Source organism: Schistocerca americana, chromosome 6 (assembly GCF_021461395.2).
Source record: "Schistocerca americana isolate TAMUIC-IGC-003095 chromosome 6, iqSchAmer2.1, whole genome shotgun sequence".
Taxonomy (NCBI): Eukaryota; Metazoa; Arthropoda; class Insecta; order Orthoptera; family Acrididae; genus Schistocerca; species Schistocerca americana.
In genome coordinates this window covers 608,860,884-608,876,091 of record NC_060124.1, presented here as the reverse complement: position 1 = coordinate 608,876,091, position 15,208 = coordinate 608,860,884, and the positions used below count along the sequence as shown (strand labels likewise).

The following is a 15,208-nucleotide window of genomic DNA, read 5'->3' as shown; positions in this document are numbered from 1 at the left end:
CAGACAAGTTTCACGAATATACAAGATGTGGCGAAATCACCATGTCACTAAAGTTAAAAGCACTTGAACTTTGCTATGCCCAGTGGCGTAGCATGGTTGTAAAGGTTGGGGAGACTCTACAGTTATTATAGGGAGACAAAATAGTACAATAAACAATAATTTAAACAAATGAAACAAAATGCCACCACCACCACTACCACCACCAATAATAATAACAACTAACTTGTTCAAGAAACAATGACAAATTTGTAGAACTCCAGCAGCAAGAGAAGAAGCAATTATATTTTCTTGTACACAATGCAATGTGCCTGTCTTTTCTTTCCACAAATAAGTCTATAACTCTGTCTACAAAGATCTGATCACTGGATAGCTCTCCAAGCAGTCTCTTTTCTATTGCTAACGTGCTCAAACACGACAGCCGGGTGTTGGACATTGAATTCCTTAAATAATTCTTCACTCATTTAAGAGTACTCATGCTTTGTTCATTGCTTGCTGTAGTTGTGGGCAGGGTGAAAACCAAATGCAGGAACTTCATCGTTTCTTCATAAACAGAGTCTAAATCATTGTTGACAATTTACTTTAAGAGGATTCTTGTAGATAAGTTTTTTTTCTCATCAGCGTATATGTTACACGGTTAATTTTCAAGTTGTTCTTGTTTGAAAAAAGGGTACTGTTCTAATAACTGAAGCAGTTTCAACATTGGGAATTCTTTTTGATAGTTCAGGAAACATTTTTCGTTCAAAAGTTCAACAAACTGAATTTGGGGAAAGTCTTGAAATCGTCTTTCCATCTGAACAATTTGCAAATCCAGTATCTCGTAAGTTAGTGCCCTGAGAGATGTCTTTTGAAGCAAAACAAGTAGACAAACGTAGGATCATCCATCCGACGTTTCATTTCCACTGTACAGTTCAAATATTCTGGGTCCCTCTGAGAGTCTGTTGTTGTTGTTGTTGTTGTTGTTGTGGTCTTCAGTCCTGAGACTGGTTTGATGCAGCTCTCCATGCTACTCTATCCTGTGCAAGCTTTTTCATCTCCCAGTACCTACTGCAACCTACATCCTTCTGAATCTGCTTAGTGTATTCATTTCTTGGTCTCCCTCTACGATTTTTACCCTCCACGCTGCCCTCCAATACTAAATTGGTGATCCCTTGATGCCTCAGAACATGTCCTACCAACCGATCCCTTCTTCTGGTCAAGTTGTGCCACAAACTTTTCTTCTCCCCAATCCTATTCAATACTTCCTCATTAGTTATGTGATATACCCATCTAATCTTCAGCATTCTTCTGTAGCACCACATTTCAAAAGCTTCTATTCTCTTCTTGTCCAAACTATTTATCGTCCATGTTTCACTTCCATACATAGCTACACTCCACACAAATACTTTCAGAAATGACTTCCTGACACTTAAATCTATACTCGATGTTAACAAATTTCTCTTCTTCAGAAACGCTTTCCTTGCCATTGCCAGTCTACATTTTATATCCTCTCTACTTCGACCATCATCAGTTATTTTGCTCCCCAAATAGCAAAACTCCTTTACTACTTTAAGTGTCTCATTTCCTAATCTAATTCCCTCAGCATCACCCGGCTTAATTAGACTACATTCCATTATCCTTGTTTTCCTTTTGTTCATGTTCATCTTATATCCTCCTTTCAAGACACTGTCCATTCCATTCAACTGCTCTTCCAAGTCCTTTGCTGTCTCTGACAGAATTACAATGTCATCGGCGAACCTGAAAGTTTTTATTTCTTCTCCGTGAATTTTAATACCTACTCCGAATTTTTCTTTTGTTTCCTTTACTGCTTGCTCAATATACAGATTGAACAACATCGGGGAGAGGCTACAACCCTGTCTTACTCCCTTCCCAACCACTGCTTCCCTTTCATGTCCCTCGACTCTTATAACTGCCATCTGGTTTCTGTACAAATTTTAAATAGCCTTTCGCTCCCTGTATTTTACCACTGCCACCTTTAGAATTTGAAAGAGAGTATTCCAGTCAACATTGTCAAAAGCTTTCTCTAAGTCTACAAATGCTAGAAACGTAGGTTTGCCTTTCCTTAATCTTTCTTCAAAGATAAGTCGTAAGGTCAGTATTGCCTCACGTGTTCCAGTGTTTCTACGGAATCCAAACTGATCCTCCCCGAGGTTGGCTTCTACTAGTTTTTCCATTTGTCTGTAAAGAATTCGTGTTAGTATTTTGCAGCTGTGGCTTATTAAACTGATAGTTCGGTAATTTTCACATCTGTCAACACCTGCTTTCTTTGGGATTGGAATTATTATATTCTTCTTGAAGTCTGAGGGTATTTCGCTTGTCTCATACATTTTGCTCACCAGATGGTAGAGTTTTGCCAGGACTGGCTCTCCCAAGGCCGTCAGTAGTTCCAATGGAATGTTGTCTACTCCGGGGGCCTTGTTTCGACTCAGGTCTTTCAGTGCTCTGTCAAACTCTTCACGCAGTATCATATCTCATCTCCCATTTCATCTTCATCTACATCCTCTTCCATTTCCATAATATTGTCCTCAAGTACATCGCCCTTGTATAGACCCTCTATATACTCCTTCCACCTTTCTGCTTTCCCTTCTTTGCTTAGAACTGGGTTTCCATCTGAGCTCTTGATATTCATACAAGTGGTTCTCTTATCTCCAAAGGTCTCTTTAATTTTCCTGTAGGCAGTATCTACCTTACCCCTAGTGAGATAGGCCTCTACGTCCTTACATTTGTCCTCTAGCCATCCCTGCTCTGCCATTTTGCGCTTCCTGTCTATCTCATTTTTGAGACGTTTGTATTCCTTTTTGCCTGCTTCATTTACTGCATTTTTATATTTTCTCCTTTCATCAATTGAATTCAATATTTCTTCTGTTACCCAAGAATTTCTACTAGCCCTCGTCTTTTTACCTACTTGATCCTCTGCTGCCTTCGCTACTTCATCCCTCAAAGCTACCCATTCTTCTTCTACTGTATTTCTGTATCAGCAGTTACATAATTAAAAACACTATATAGCTCTGAGAAATGAGTAGGTATTGTTGCAACTGCTCTGGAACGAAAGTTCCAGCAAGTGTTGCTTCCATGTGGTAGTTTATATCCTGTTTCAGTTAGCAATACAGTTCGTTTTGATGATTTGCTGAAAAACGAATGGAATGCAGTAAGATCACTTACAAACATGCGTGCTTGTCGTATGATTTTGGAGGCATGTAACAGCACCAAATTCAGTTGGTGTGCGTAACAATGAATAAATAAACAGCGAAGAACTACTTCACCATTTGTTGTAGTCCTCTTTCTCTGCCTGCCATCATATGTTTGACTAACCACTTTTCCTTCCACCTTCCATTCTTTCAATACTGCACGAATAATGTTTGACAAACGTTTAGCAGTTTTACCTCCAGAAACATCGTAAAATCCAATGAATCTTTCCTCAATTTTGTCTGCAATACTGTATCTGAATATTTTACTCATTTGACTCTTGCATGACATGTCTAATGTTTCATCAGCCTGAATCGAAATGAAATTGCAGTTCTGAATTTCAGATTTTGTTTTCTCATTAACTGCCAGAGTTATCATTTCTGTTACATCATTCTGTATATCTGGGGAAGTTTCTTTAAAGGTTGAAGATTATGACAAATGGTCTCGGATTAACTGCTATCCTTGAGCTAGTAAATCCAACAATTCCAGATAGTTACCTTTGTTGCTGTAGAATTCGTCGTCGCGATGGCCGCGAAAGGCTAGATCTTGTTTACAAAGCAATATAATTGCCTGAATAAGACAAGGCAATACTCTCCTGTTGGATGCAACTTGTTCATTGTACTTTATTGCTGTCAGACAAGCAGCTTCAGAAAGGGCATGCTCAATTCCACTTTTGCCCAATTACTGAAATGAATCTTTGTTCTGCAGGTGACGTTTTGATATCTGGTGCTTTTGTGCTTTCCTGTCAAAGTTCTTTATTGTACAAATGCCCTCATTGCACCATTCCTTTCCATCACCAAACAGAAGACATACATAAGAATATAATCTGTTATTAACTGCATTCACAGTCAGCCAAGTATACTTTTCGTACCAGGTTGTCTGAAACATGCGTTTTTGTTTGGCTTCACTTAAAACTACACTGAGTATAGGAGTAGGTCGTTTGTCCTTCAATTCGCACTTTTTTCGTACGTTAATGTAGAAAAAGGCATTTTTAATAAAAATTCTATAAGGTGTTCAGTTGCTGGCGACACAACGAAAATATGCACTAAAATCACACAAAAATGACTACGAACACAAACTGCGCGACTGTTCACTTCCTTGTTAAAAACTAGCATAGTCTTGATACCTGCTAGCAAGTGCAGCGCACCGGCCTTCATGGTCGAGGGGAAGTGGAGAGGGGCCGATAATGCCACTAACGCGCAAGCGCTCACAGCCAGGTAAGGCAAGGGAGGCAGAGACTGAGAGCAGTCAAGTCTCAAGCAGGCAGACACACCAATACTCAGGGTGTGGCGTGGGCTACAAAACTGATGTCTTCGCACATTTAGAGCTCTTATTAGGAAGTTGCATATATTTTTGTTATGAATTACTATTGCATCTTTTTTAAGCACGAATACAGGAGAGACTAAGTCTCAAAGTCTCCCCTCACGCTACGCCACTGGTGATGCCACTTTCCTTCTCTCACCAGCAATTAGTGTCAGAAGGGACCACCACCTTAGAAACTAACAGGCCATAACTGATGTTTTTCATACTTATATGCGAGTATTATGAAAATGTGTAGTTTCAGTGATACACTGCACTAATGATCGCTCCAAAACACGTTGTTCAGAGTGTGGTTTATTATGCTACCAGTAGCAGGATGTGCGATTTCGGTCTGTTAAGTTTTTGCCAGTGAGGTTATGAGCACAATGATTAATTCACGTGGTGAAAGTATGTTTTTCTATTATATGATCCAGGGATAAAATTTGTATTTAAGGAAGCAAATATCACCTAATTAATGACAGACAGATTTATGGCTTCACAGCAGCTCACTTTATTCTAAAAATGCTGAAAATAAATGCAGTACTGGCTGGGAATTCAGATAATCAGATTCTAGTACACTTCACTGCTCTCTAAACACTTACCAGTGGATTTGAGAAAGGAAGTAACAATATTCCTGATGACAGTATTATTTCAGATTGAATTTTGCGTTTAATAAAAAAAATATTACAGTATCTTTTAGTGCATTTGCACAGCTTCAAACTTCAGTTTAGGAAAAGTTAAAATTTTGTGGGACAGGTATTTGAGATGCAAGAATGAAAATATTAGATTTTAAATTAGTACTGAGAGCATTTTAAATGATATTTAACATATTGCGCACAAACTTTGAAACTGTGATTTTCAGAATGTGGTATAGACTTAATTATTAGGAAAATGTAATCGACATATGTCAAAGAGTCACTTCTGGTTTTACTTGAACCTGAACTGCATGTTTAATGTGAATTGGATTTTTTAACGGAACTCGAATCACACTCTAGAAGTAGGGGTCTATATTTAACATTGTGCAGGCATACGTCAAGTAACCTTCGATCATTGTCATTCAGTTTACGCATGAAAGACAACCATAAAGTTTAGTGTAAAATACTGTGAACACCCAAAGCACTGAAAAGTGGAAACACATACCCATTCACCTACTACCATAAAAATGTCAGTAAGCAGTAATAATAATTTGTAGACAGCTGATATCCACCTACCACAACCCATAAAGATCCACAATAGTAACTTTTAAGCAAAAGATAAGCCAACTTTGTCACTTGAACTAATTATTTTTCCAGTTTATAATTCCACACCTACCTATCGCAATCATGGTGTAATTTCCAGCTGCTTATTGATGGTTGTGGTGCACTGCTGCTAGTATGACTATTTCATTAGCTTCTCCTGTAACACATTTGCTTCATTTCCTTCTGCTGTCTGTATGCTGCCATCAGACATAAAGGTGTTCACAACCTTTTAAAAGAATGAATGAGAGCGAGCTTTCACTGAAAAATGCTCGGTATACAAGGCAACAGCGGCCTCTAACATTTCTCCTACATTCTCCAAAATCAGGATCATTTCAGGTTTTTCTTCTATGGTTGCAACATTCATTGTCCACTTGCATGTATGTTCTCCAAATGATAGGTAGGTGTGCGGGCATTAAACACTGCGCAAGTATTGTAAAGTTTTGGGTTGCTATCTATTCTACGTTGTAGTTCGTTACACGGCCACGGTGACGCATCAAGTAGTCCCGTGTTCAATATGCCAGAGAAATACAACATTGCGAATTGGGTCTCCAATTAGAAGTTGTGAAATAGTGGCCGGTCCTACCCTCACAGCATGGAGGTGGGGTCCCCTGTGCTACTGTAAATTTAAGAACCATTGAGTAGCATGTCGTATGTTAAGATTGTGTACCCCTTTATATTCCTCTGATTACAGCTGCATCTGTGGAGAAACAAAGAAAATGCTACAGACAAAACATATGTAGATTTTGCTGTAGAATCGTAATTTGCAATAAAAAATGGGAGGTACTATTGAAGATTTCAAAGTTGCCCCACAACCCACCCACACTTGGGGTGGGATGGGTAGTTGAGTGTGGTATCATTGAATGTCTCCCAGTAAGACAAACAAATTGGAATTATAACCTGTTTTTGGTCTGATGTATAGGTTTAGATATATTTCAATATATTCAGTTAAAAAAATAAACACACACATGTTGAATGTTAATAAAACTGATGAACTGCAGGGACAGATTCTTGACTGGAAATGGAGGAAGAAAGGTCCTACGAACATCTGTCCTGAACTGGACAGTGTGCGTGCAACAGCAGATCTTCCTGAAACACATTACAGAACTGTGTCACATCCATATCAGAACAGATGTTCATAGTGATCTCCACAGGTTGCAGTGCATGCTCTCACACACTGCTTCATGGATTGCCGCACCCTTTCGCCACTTATGTGGAGCTTCTATCCTGTAGAACCCGGTCTTCCGTATCTAGTGTACGCACGGTCCACCGGCTCCCTGCAGGTTCGTCTGTCTGAAAGGACCCATACTCACACAAATGCCTAGATAAAGGGCTTAAAATGTTGTGTGAAGTGGTTCATGCCTGTAAGGGCACTTGTTTTTGTATAGCCGTGCTGCCTCTCGATCATTTCCGTCTGCTTGACCGGACACAAATATCATCTTGGCTTGTTGCCAACACAAATACCAGACCATTCTGCTGTTTATAGTATTATTTGTTTATCACACAGCCTGCAACACACAAGGAACAAACAGCATATGGTCAGAGGAGCTGTCATTCTAGTGTGGCAGAGATCATCTCCATACACATGTTCATAGGAGTTTTTTCCTCAATTTCCATTTGAGAATCTGTCCCTGCAGTTTGTTTTATTAAAGTTCACCATATACACTGAAGAACCAAGGTAACTGCTTTACCTGCCTAACAATGTGTAGGGCCCTGCAAGCACACAGAAGTGCGTAACATGAAGTGGTGTGGACTCTACTAATGTCTTAAGTAGTTCTGGAGTAAATTGACACCATGAATCCTCCAGGGCTGTCCATAAATCCGCAACAGTGCAAGTGGGTGGAGATCTCTTCTGAACAGCATGTTGCGAGGCATCCTAGATAGCTCAATAATGTTTGTGTCTGGGCTGTTTGGTGGCCAGTGGGAGTGTTTAAAATCAGGAGAATGTTCTTGGAGTCAGTCTGTAGCAATTCTGGATGTGTAGGGTCTCGCATTGTCCTGGTGGAATTGCCCAAGTCCATTGGACTGCACAATGGACATGAACGGATGTAGGTGACCAGACAGGATGCTTACGTACATGTCGCCTGTCAGAGTCGTATCTAGACATATCGGGGGTCTCGTACTACTCCAACTGCACACAACCTATGCCATTACAGAGCCCCCACCAGCTTGAATAGTCCCCTGATCACATGCGGGGTCCATGGATTCATGAGTTGTCTCCATACCCATACATGTCCATCTGCTAGATACAATTTTAAAAGAGTCTCATCCGACCATACAACATGTTTCCAGTGGTCAACAGTCCAATGTTTGTGTTGACGGGCCCAGGCGATGTGTAAATCTTTGTGTCCTGTAGTCATCAAGGGGACACTAGTGGCTTTGGCTCTGAAAGCTCATATCGATGATGTTTTGTTGAATGGTTCGCACACTGACATATGTAGATGGCCCAGCATTGAAATCTGCAGCAATTTGCAGAAGGGTTGCACTGTCACTTTGAACAATTATCTTCAGTGGTCATTGGTCCCATTCTGGCAGGGTCTTTTTCCGGCCGCAGCGATGTCAGAGGTTTGATGTCTTAACAGATTCCTGGCATTCACGGTGTACTCGTGCGCGCCAACTGTAACACCATTGTAGCAGCAGTAGTTGATCTAACAACTACTCCAGACACTTGTCTTATTAGGCATTGCCAGCCACAGTGCCATATTCAGTCTGTTTACATCTCTCTTTATTTGAATATGCATGCCTATACCAGTTTATGTGGCACTTAGTGTATATATTCTTTCCAAATTATGCTTTGCTAGATCTTGTAATTATGTACGACATCAGTAACTGAAAACTGATTACTTTGTAAAGCTACTTAAAAGAATCACTGCTGGCGGTGGCAGTGGTGGTTTTGACGGCAGTGACATCGGTGGTGGTGGTGGTGGTGGTGGTGGTGGTGGTGGCGGTGGTGGTTGGGGAACAGGGATAGAGTTCATCTGGATACAGCTTACATTAAAGTAACATTTATTATATAATTTTGCATTTTGAGGTGGAATTTGCATTTATTGCAAATACGTAATTTTTTATGTCCCTATATATTGTTAAGATATGACACCTTCTGTGCGAGAGGAAGACCTTTAATGCTGTGCCATTTTAGCTTTCGTAGCAGAATTTTATGATCTATACTGTCAGAGGCCTTGATAGATGTTGTGTACTACTTCATACACAGCAATACAGAGATGTAGGCTACAGAGTGGTGCGGCAACTGGCGTCGTAGGAAAGCTAGACAGGAGCAGAAATGATTATCAAGCAAGTTAACACAACAAACAAAAATTTGTATTTCCCCAAACTTACGAAGACTCGACACAAGTAATGCAGTGTGACACAAGAGTCCAGCTATCTCAGTCTGGACAAGTATGAGGCTCTCTGTAGAAAGGCACAAACTGTGGAGTTGGAAACAGACACAACTAGGTGGCATCTGCGCAGCAAACTGGTTCAAAGTGTGAGTGGGCCGAGTCAATGCGACCGACAATCCTATATTGCAGCAGCAGAGTACACTTGTAGTCCAGAGTTGCTGGATATGTGGCTCAATCGATGTGCTCCATTGGGACTGGCAGATCTTCCACGACAGCTATCAGCGTTGGTTGGAATCTTAAAATTGCTTTGCCAACTGTGATATGCCAGTAGGGATGGTATCGATACATGATATTACAGCAAGAAAACAGAAAGTACCATTACAGTATCATTTGTTGTTTAGTCCCACTAAGATTGAGATTGTGGAGGGTGCAATATCCGTTTTCAGAATAAGTAGACTTTACAGAAGCAAAAGTGAAATGTTGTTACCATATATAGCTTACTTTATATTCTGATCACCAAGTCAGACTACCAGTGTGTGTCCACAGATTTGGCATCTGATATGTGACAACACCTGTGGTGTAGGCTGAACCAGGTTAGTACAAAAGCAGTAGATTGTGCCACCCGACTCAGTGGGATGATGTGTTTAATGGGCGGTGGGGTGTGCACCACTGTTGCAGCCCTCAGAAGACTTAAGTCAAACTGTCTGAACATAGTGTACTGTAACATTCTTCATGTTAGTATAATCAAACAATGGAAACTCCAGGATGGAATTAACAATATTAGAGAAGGAGAGTTGCTATTCACAATATAGCGGAGATGCTGAGTCACTGATACGCGCAACAAAAAGATTCACACAATTAAAGCTTTCAGCTGTTAAGGCCTTTGTCAGCAATAGACACATACACACATACACACATGCACGCACACACTCACGCAAATGCAACTCGCACACACGGCTGCAGTCTCGGGCAACTGAAACCACACTGCGAACAGCAGTTTAGATAGAGGTCAGGAGACAGGTGGGGAGGGGGCGAGAGAAGTAGTAGGAAGGAGAGAAATAAAAAGACTGGGTGTAGCAGTGAAATGATGGCTGTGTGGTGCTGAAATGGGAACAGGGAGAGGGCTGGATGGATGAGGACAGAGATTAACAAAGGTTTTGGCCAGGAGGGTTATGGGAACCTAGGCTGTATTGCAAGGAAGTTCCCACGTCCGCAATTCATAAAAGCTGGTGTTGGTGGTAATGATCCATATGGCACAGGCTGTGAAGCAGTCATTGCAATGAGGGATATCATGTTTGGCAGCGTATTCAGCAACAGCAACTTGTTTCTTGGCCACAATTTGTCGGTGGCTATTCATGCGGACAGACAGCTTGTCGTCTACATAGAAAGCAGCACAGTGGTTGCAGCTTAGCTTGTAAATCACATGACTGGCTTCACATGTAGCCTTGCCTTTGATGGGATAGGTGATGTTGGTGACCGAACTGGAGTAGGTGGTGGTAGGAGGAAGTTTGGGACAGGTCTTGCATCTAGGTCTATTACAGGGGTATGAGCCATGAGGTAAGGGATTGGGAGCAGGGGTTGTGTAAGGCTGGACGAGTATATTGTGTAGGTTTGGTGGATGGTGGCATACCACGGTAGGAGGGGTGGGAAGGATAGTGTGCAGGACATTCCTCATTTCAGGGCATGACGAGAGGTAATTGAAACCCTTGTGGAGAATGTAATTCAGTTGTAACAGTCCTGGATGGTACCGGGTTACGAGGGGAATTCTCCTTTGTGGCTGGACTTTGGGAGGTGTTGGGAGACTGGAAAGATAGGACTGGGAAGATAGGACTGGGAAGATTTGTTTTTGTACAAGGTTGTTAATATAATTGTGTAGGCTTCTGTGGCCTGAGTCAGTCAACATAAAAGTTTTCTGAGTATGGTACCGTATTGTATTGTATAAAACTACTGTTGGAGAAAACAAGCGTTTCAGCCACGGTTGCAGTGGCATACAAGTAGACCCACAAAAGGTCGCTGCAACCATGGCCGGAACATTAGAGTTTTCTCCAGCTGTAGTTTTATACAATATGACATGGTACCATACCCAGAAAACTTTTATATTAATTCTTCATGTTAATAATGATGTGAAAACAAATTAATAAAAATCCAAATTTCTAGGTTATTGATCACATGTACTTCTGGTTTTTAATGAAGCTTATTTGCAGTACAGATTACAAATCTTTTAGAACAGGTAATTCTACATCAACAGTTAATACTTGGTGGGTGTCATTATTTGTGGCTAATTATTCTCCAAATCCAGTGGGTGTTATTATTGGTCGCTAATTCTCCAAATCCAGTCATTGCATTTGCCTGAGTTCATGATGTAGGAATTATTCTAGCATCTAGATTTGCCTTTTGAGAATATTTCACACAATAAGTAGTCAGATTTCATTGATAGCTAATTTGTGCAGTTGATTCATAAAACAACTTCTGAACTGCATTTTGGCAAGATATTTCTTTCAAAACTACAACTTCCAAACACTACAGCCACTCCAAAATATCGCTCACTCCAACTGCTACCATATTGCTACATATATTACTGTTTGGACACAGCTGCCTGAACTTACACTGCCTGATGAGAAAAAGGGAAGCATTCAAAAGGTGTGGACAGCTGGCAATGTCACTTTATACATGTGCACATCATTGGTGGGTATGTAGATGATTAGAGTTGCAATTCTCTGAGACAGAAAGAATGTACACCAGAATGCATTAGCTTTCTTCATTTGTGTTATTGTTATCAGACCTGGTAGAGAACAGCATCACATTTCAAGTGATTCCTGTGAAGAGAATGTTGATACCAGATACTTGTATGACACAACATTATCAACAACAGCCAGGAAATTGGCTGCATTGTTGGTTTCTATTTGGCCAGCAGTTCAAACTGTGCAGCACCCACATTTTTAGATGTGACAGTGATCTGATGTCAGACCACATGGGGACGAGAGAGCAGCCGTACTTGTAAAGATTCCAGTAATTCATTGCTGACCGCCAGTAGGGAAGATTACCGTGTTGATCAGGCTAGAAACAAGTGGGATAGAGAATTATTGTTCCATGCTTAGGCTGTTGTTAACAGCACAGAGTGGTGCTGTAACAGGGAAGAATGGATTGTCAGTGGATGGCAATAAATTTTGTTCAGCAATGAAGTCTGGTTCTGTGTACCCCAGATGACGACTGTCAGATGTGCGATGACAGGGAGAAGTTCCATTCTGTCATTGTGCTGGAGAGGCACAGCTACATTACTCCTGGCGTCACAGCGTGGGGAGCCGTCAGGTACGGCTTCACATCACAGTTGGTAGTGATTGCGGGAATTCTTAATGGCACAACGGTACATCACTGGCATTTTGCGTCCTCATATGTTACCTCTTGTGTGACAGTATTGCGCTGCCATTTTTCGACAGGACAGTGCCTGCCCTTTCGTGCTGTATGTCTCTATGACATTGAGGGACTCTCGTAATCACCAGATTTGTCCCCGATAGTACACGTGTGGGACGACATCAGATGTCAGCTCTGTCCCGGGACCAGTATCTGGTATGTCAGGCACCGTTTAAAGCATCCGATGGGAGCCAGCTGGCCTGTGGTGAGGATGCAGCAGTTTTATGACACCCTTAGCAACTTTATAACTGCACCTATCCAGACCAGAAGGGGTGCAGCATCCTACTGATAAGTGGGCTTGTACTGCCAAGTCCTTAGTAAATTTAACTCAATGTTATAATCACTCAAATAATATCACATATTCCCTCAATCTGTGAAATTTCATTTCCTTTTCTCCTTCTGGATGCATAACTCTCTCTGTCAGGGGCAGTTTATATGTCTTAAGTGACTTACAATTACACACAGTTCTTAATTGTTGTTTTAACAAATTCACGTGTGTTCTGCTCCAAAAATGACTTCATAACTATACTTAACAATTACTATTACATTTAATGTTAGACACAGTTAATTTGGGCTTTCACTTGTTTTCGATTGTGACAGTTTCCTTAGACATTTCATATCACTTTATACGAATTGCTTTTTCAGTTCTACCGATTATTATAAATATGGCCTTTGTTTACATCACAAACAATTATAGATATCGTTTTACATAGACTGAACAAAGATTCTACTAAAGTAATTTCCATGTATTATGTTAAATATTATTAATAGTAATTAACGTAAGTCGAAAACAAAAATTTGATGATATACAATATATACGCTATGGAACTAAAGTGTATTGTGTTGCTTAGCAGTCCCACATATCCTGTATAGCAATATGCTAGCCTCAGTCTGTTACATTACAGTATGCACTCACACACATTGTAGTGCTCCACTGTGATACGGATGGCTTTAACAGACCGCTGGGTTATGCCACCTCTTTGCTCGCATGCTCATTTCTGTTGTACATATTCATTTGGCCCATTTTTCCTGGGTTGTGCAATCTTCACAAATTTGAGTGTATTTAATTTTTGTATAGTGCTTTCTCATTTGGATTGAGTTACAAAATAACAAAATGTTGTGTGTCATGGTGTGTAAAGAGGAGGAAATTGTTCTTGTCTTGCCCTGCCCTGCCCCCCCCCCCCCTTTTTTCCCTCTTCTTCTTCTTCTTCTTCTTCTTCTTCTTCTTCTTCCTTTTTTATCTGCAAAAGTTGAACTTCTAAAAATTGTTCAGCACAGCATAGTGTTTGAGATATAAGGAGAAACATTACAAAGCAGACTTCATTTCAATTAAGAATTCTTACCAGTTTTTTTGTGTTTTGCTTTTCCAGGGCTGCCACGTTCCAGCTGCCTCGTTTGAGCTTACATTGGTTGACAGAATTTTCACAAGGATAGGTGCGAGAGATGATGCAATGGCCGGAGAGAGCACATTTTACATTGAGCTGAGCGAAACTGCGACTATCTGTGCACATGCTACAGAGCACTCACTGGTACTCGTCGACGAACTGGGTTTGTATGACTTGCAATAAATGTATTAGATAAAATTTTAAACATGAGTCTGCCCAAAGAATGTCTTATTTACATATGCATTTGTTCCGTACCATCTGCTTGTGGTAGAGGACACATCATCATGTACTGTTACACACACACACACACACACACACACACACACACACACACACACACACACACACACACACACGAGTACTCTAATACTACTACTATTATCCCCTCCCTTCCAGTCCAAAATGGTTCACCAAAACTACTACTGTCTGTAGGACTGTACACACTTGATTTTTCTCTGTTTTTAGTAGTGTGGTTATTTGGGAGTATATGTACGGGGATGAAGTAAAGTTTAACTCTTCTTGGAACATGTACCCTCCAAATTTCAATAGTAAGCTTTTCCAGAATACCCAATTCCTTTGCATTCCTACATACATTCTCTGCAAACCACTGTGAAATGCATGGTGTAGGCTTCGTAGCATTTTCCACATATTAGGGTTTCTTCTTGTTCCAATTGCATAAGGAACGCAGGAAGAACACACTGCTCAGTTGCCTCTGTGCATGTCATAATTAGTTTAATCTTGTCTCCATGGTCCCTATATGGGCCAATACGTAGGGAGACGAAGAAGATCTCTAGATTGTTCACTCGATACCTGTTCTCGGAACTTTGTAAGGAGACTTTTGTAGGATAACTGGCGTCTATCACCAAGGGTTTGCCAATTCAGGTTTTTCAACATTTCCTTTTTGTGGTCTAACATAACACATTTCCATTTTTACATAAAATTTGATTTCCAGATTATTTTTATTGTCAACGTAACACCACAGAACATAGATGCAATGGATATTGTTAAAACAATAATAATATGCACTGCTTGACAAAGGAAATGAAGCGCCCAGAAGAGGAAACAAAATAAACTTCTCATGTCGAGTAGGGGTGGTGGGCTGTCGTCATATTGGCTCCTGAGAAAGCTGACCCACAACTATTGTAATTTGTCCTTGGTATTTGGGACTGGCACTGGGACGGAGTTGACACGTGAAATTTCCCACATGTATTCTACCGGGGATCGATCCGAGGACCTTGCCGGTCATGAGAATATCTCGGCATCACACAGATAGGTCGAAGAGACACGTGCCACATGTCGTCGATTATTGTCCTGTCGAAAAATAGCATCACGATAGTGTCGCACAAGAGGTAACACG

At 40.8% G+C, this 15,208-nt stretch overlaps 1 protein-coding gene across 1 annotated transcript in view; it reads left to right on the top strand.

The window, feature by feature from the left end:
* LOC124620346 (DNA mismatch repair protein Msh6) overlaps positions 1–15,208 on the top strand; it is a 198,657-nt gene that overhangs the window by 157,317 nt on the left and 26,132 nt on the right. Inside the window, exon 18 of the mRNA XM_047147020.1 lies at positions 13,837–14,014. Coding sequence (XP_047002976.1) covers positions 13,837–14,014 — 178 coding nt within the window. The remainder of the gene's footprint in view (positions 1–13,836; positions 14,015–15,208) is intronic.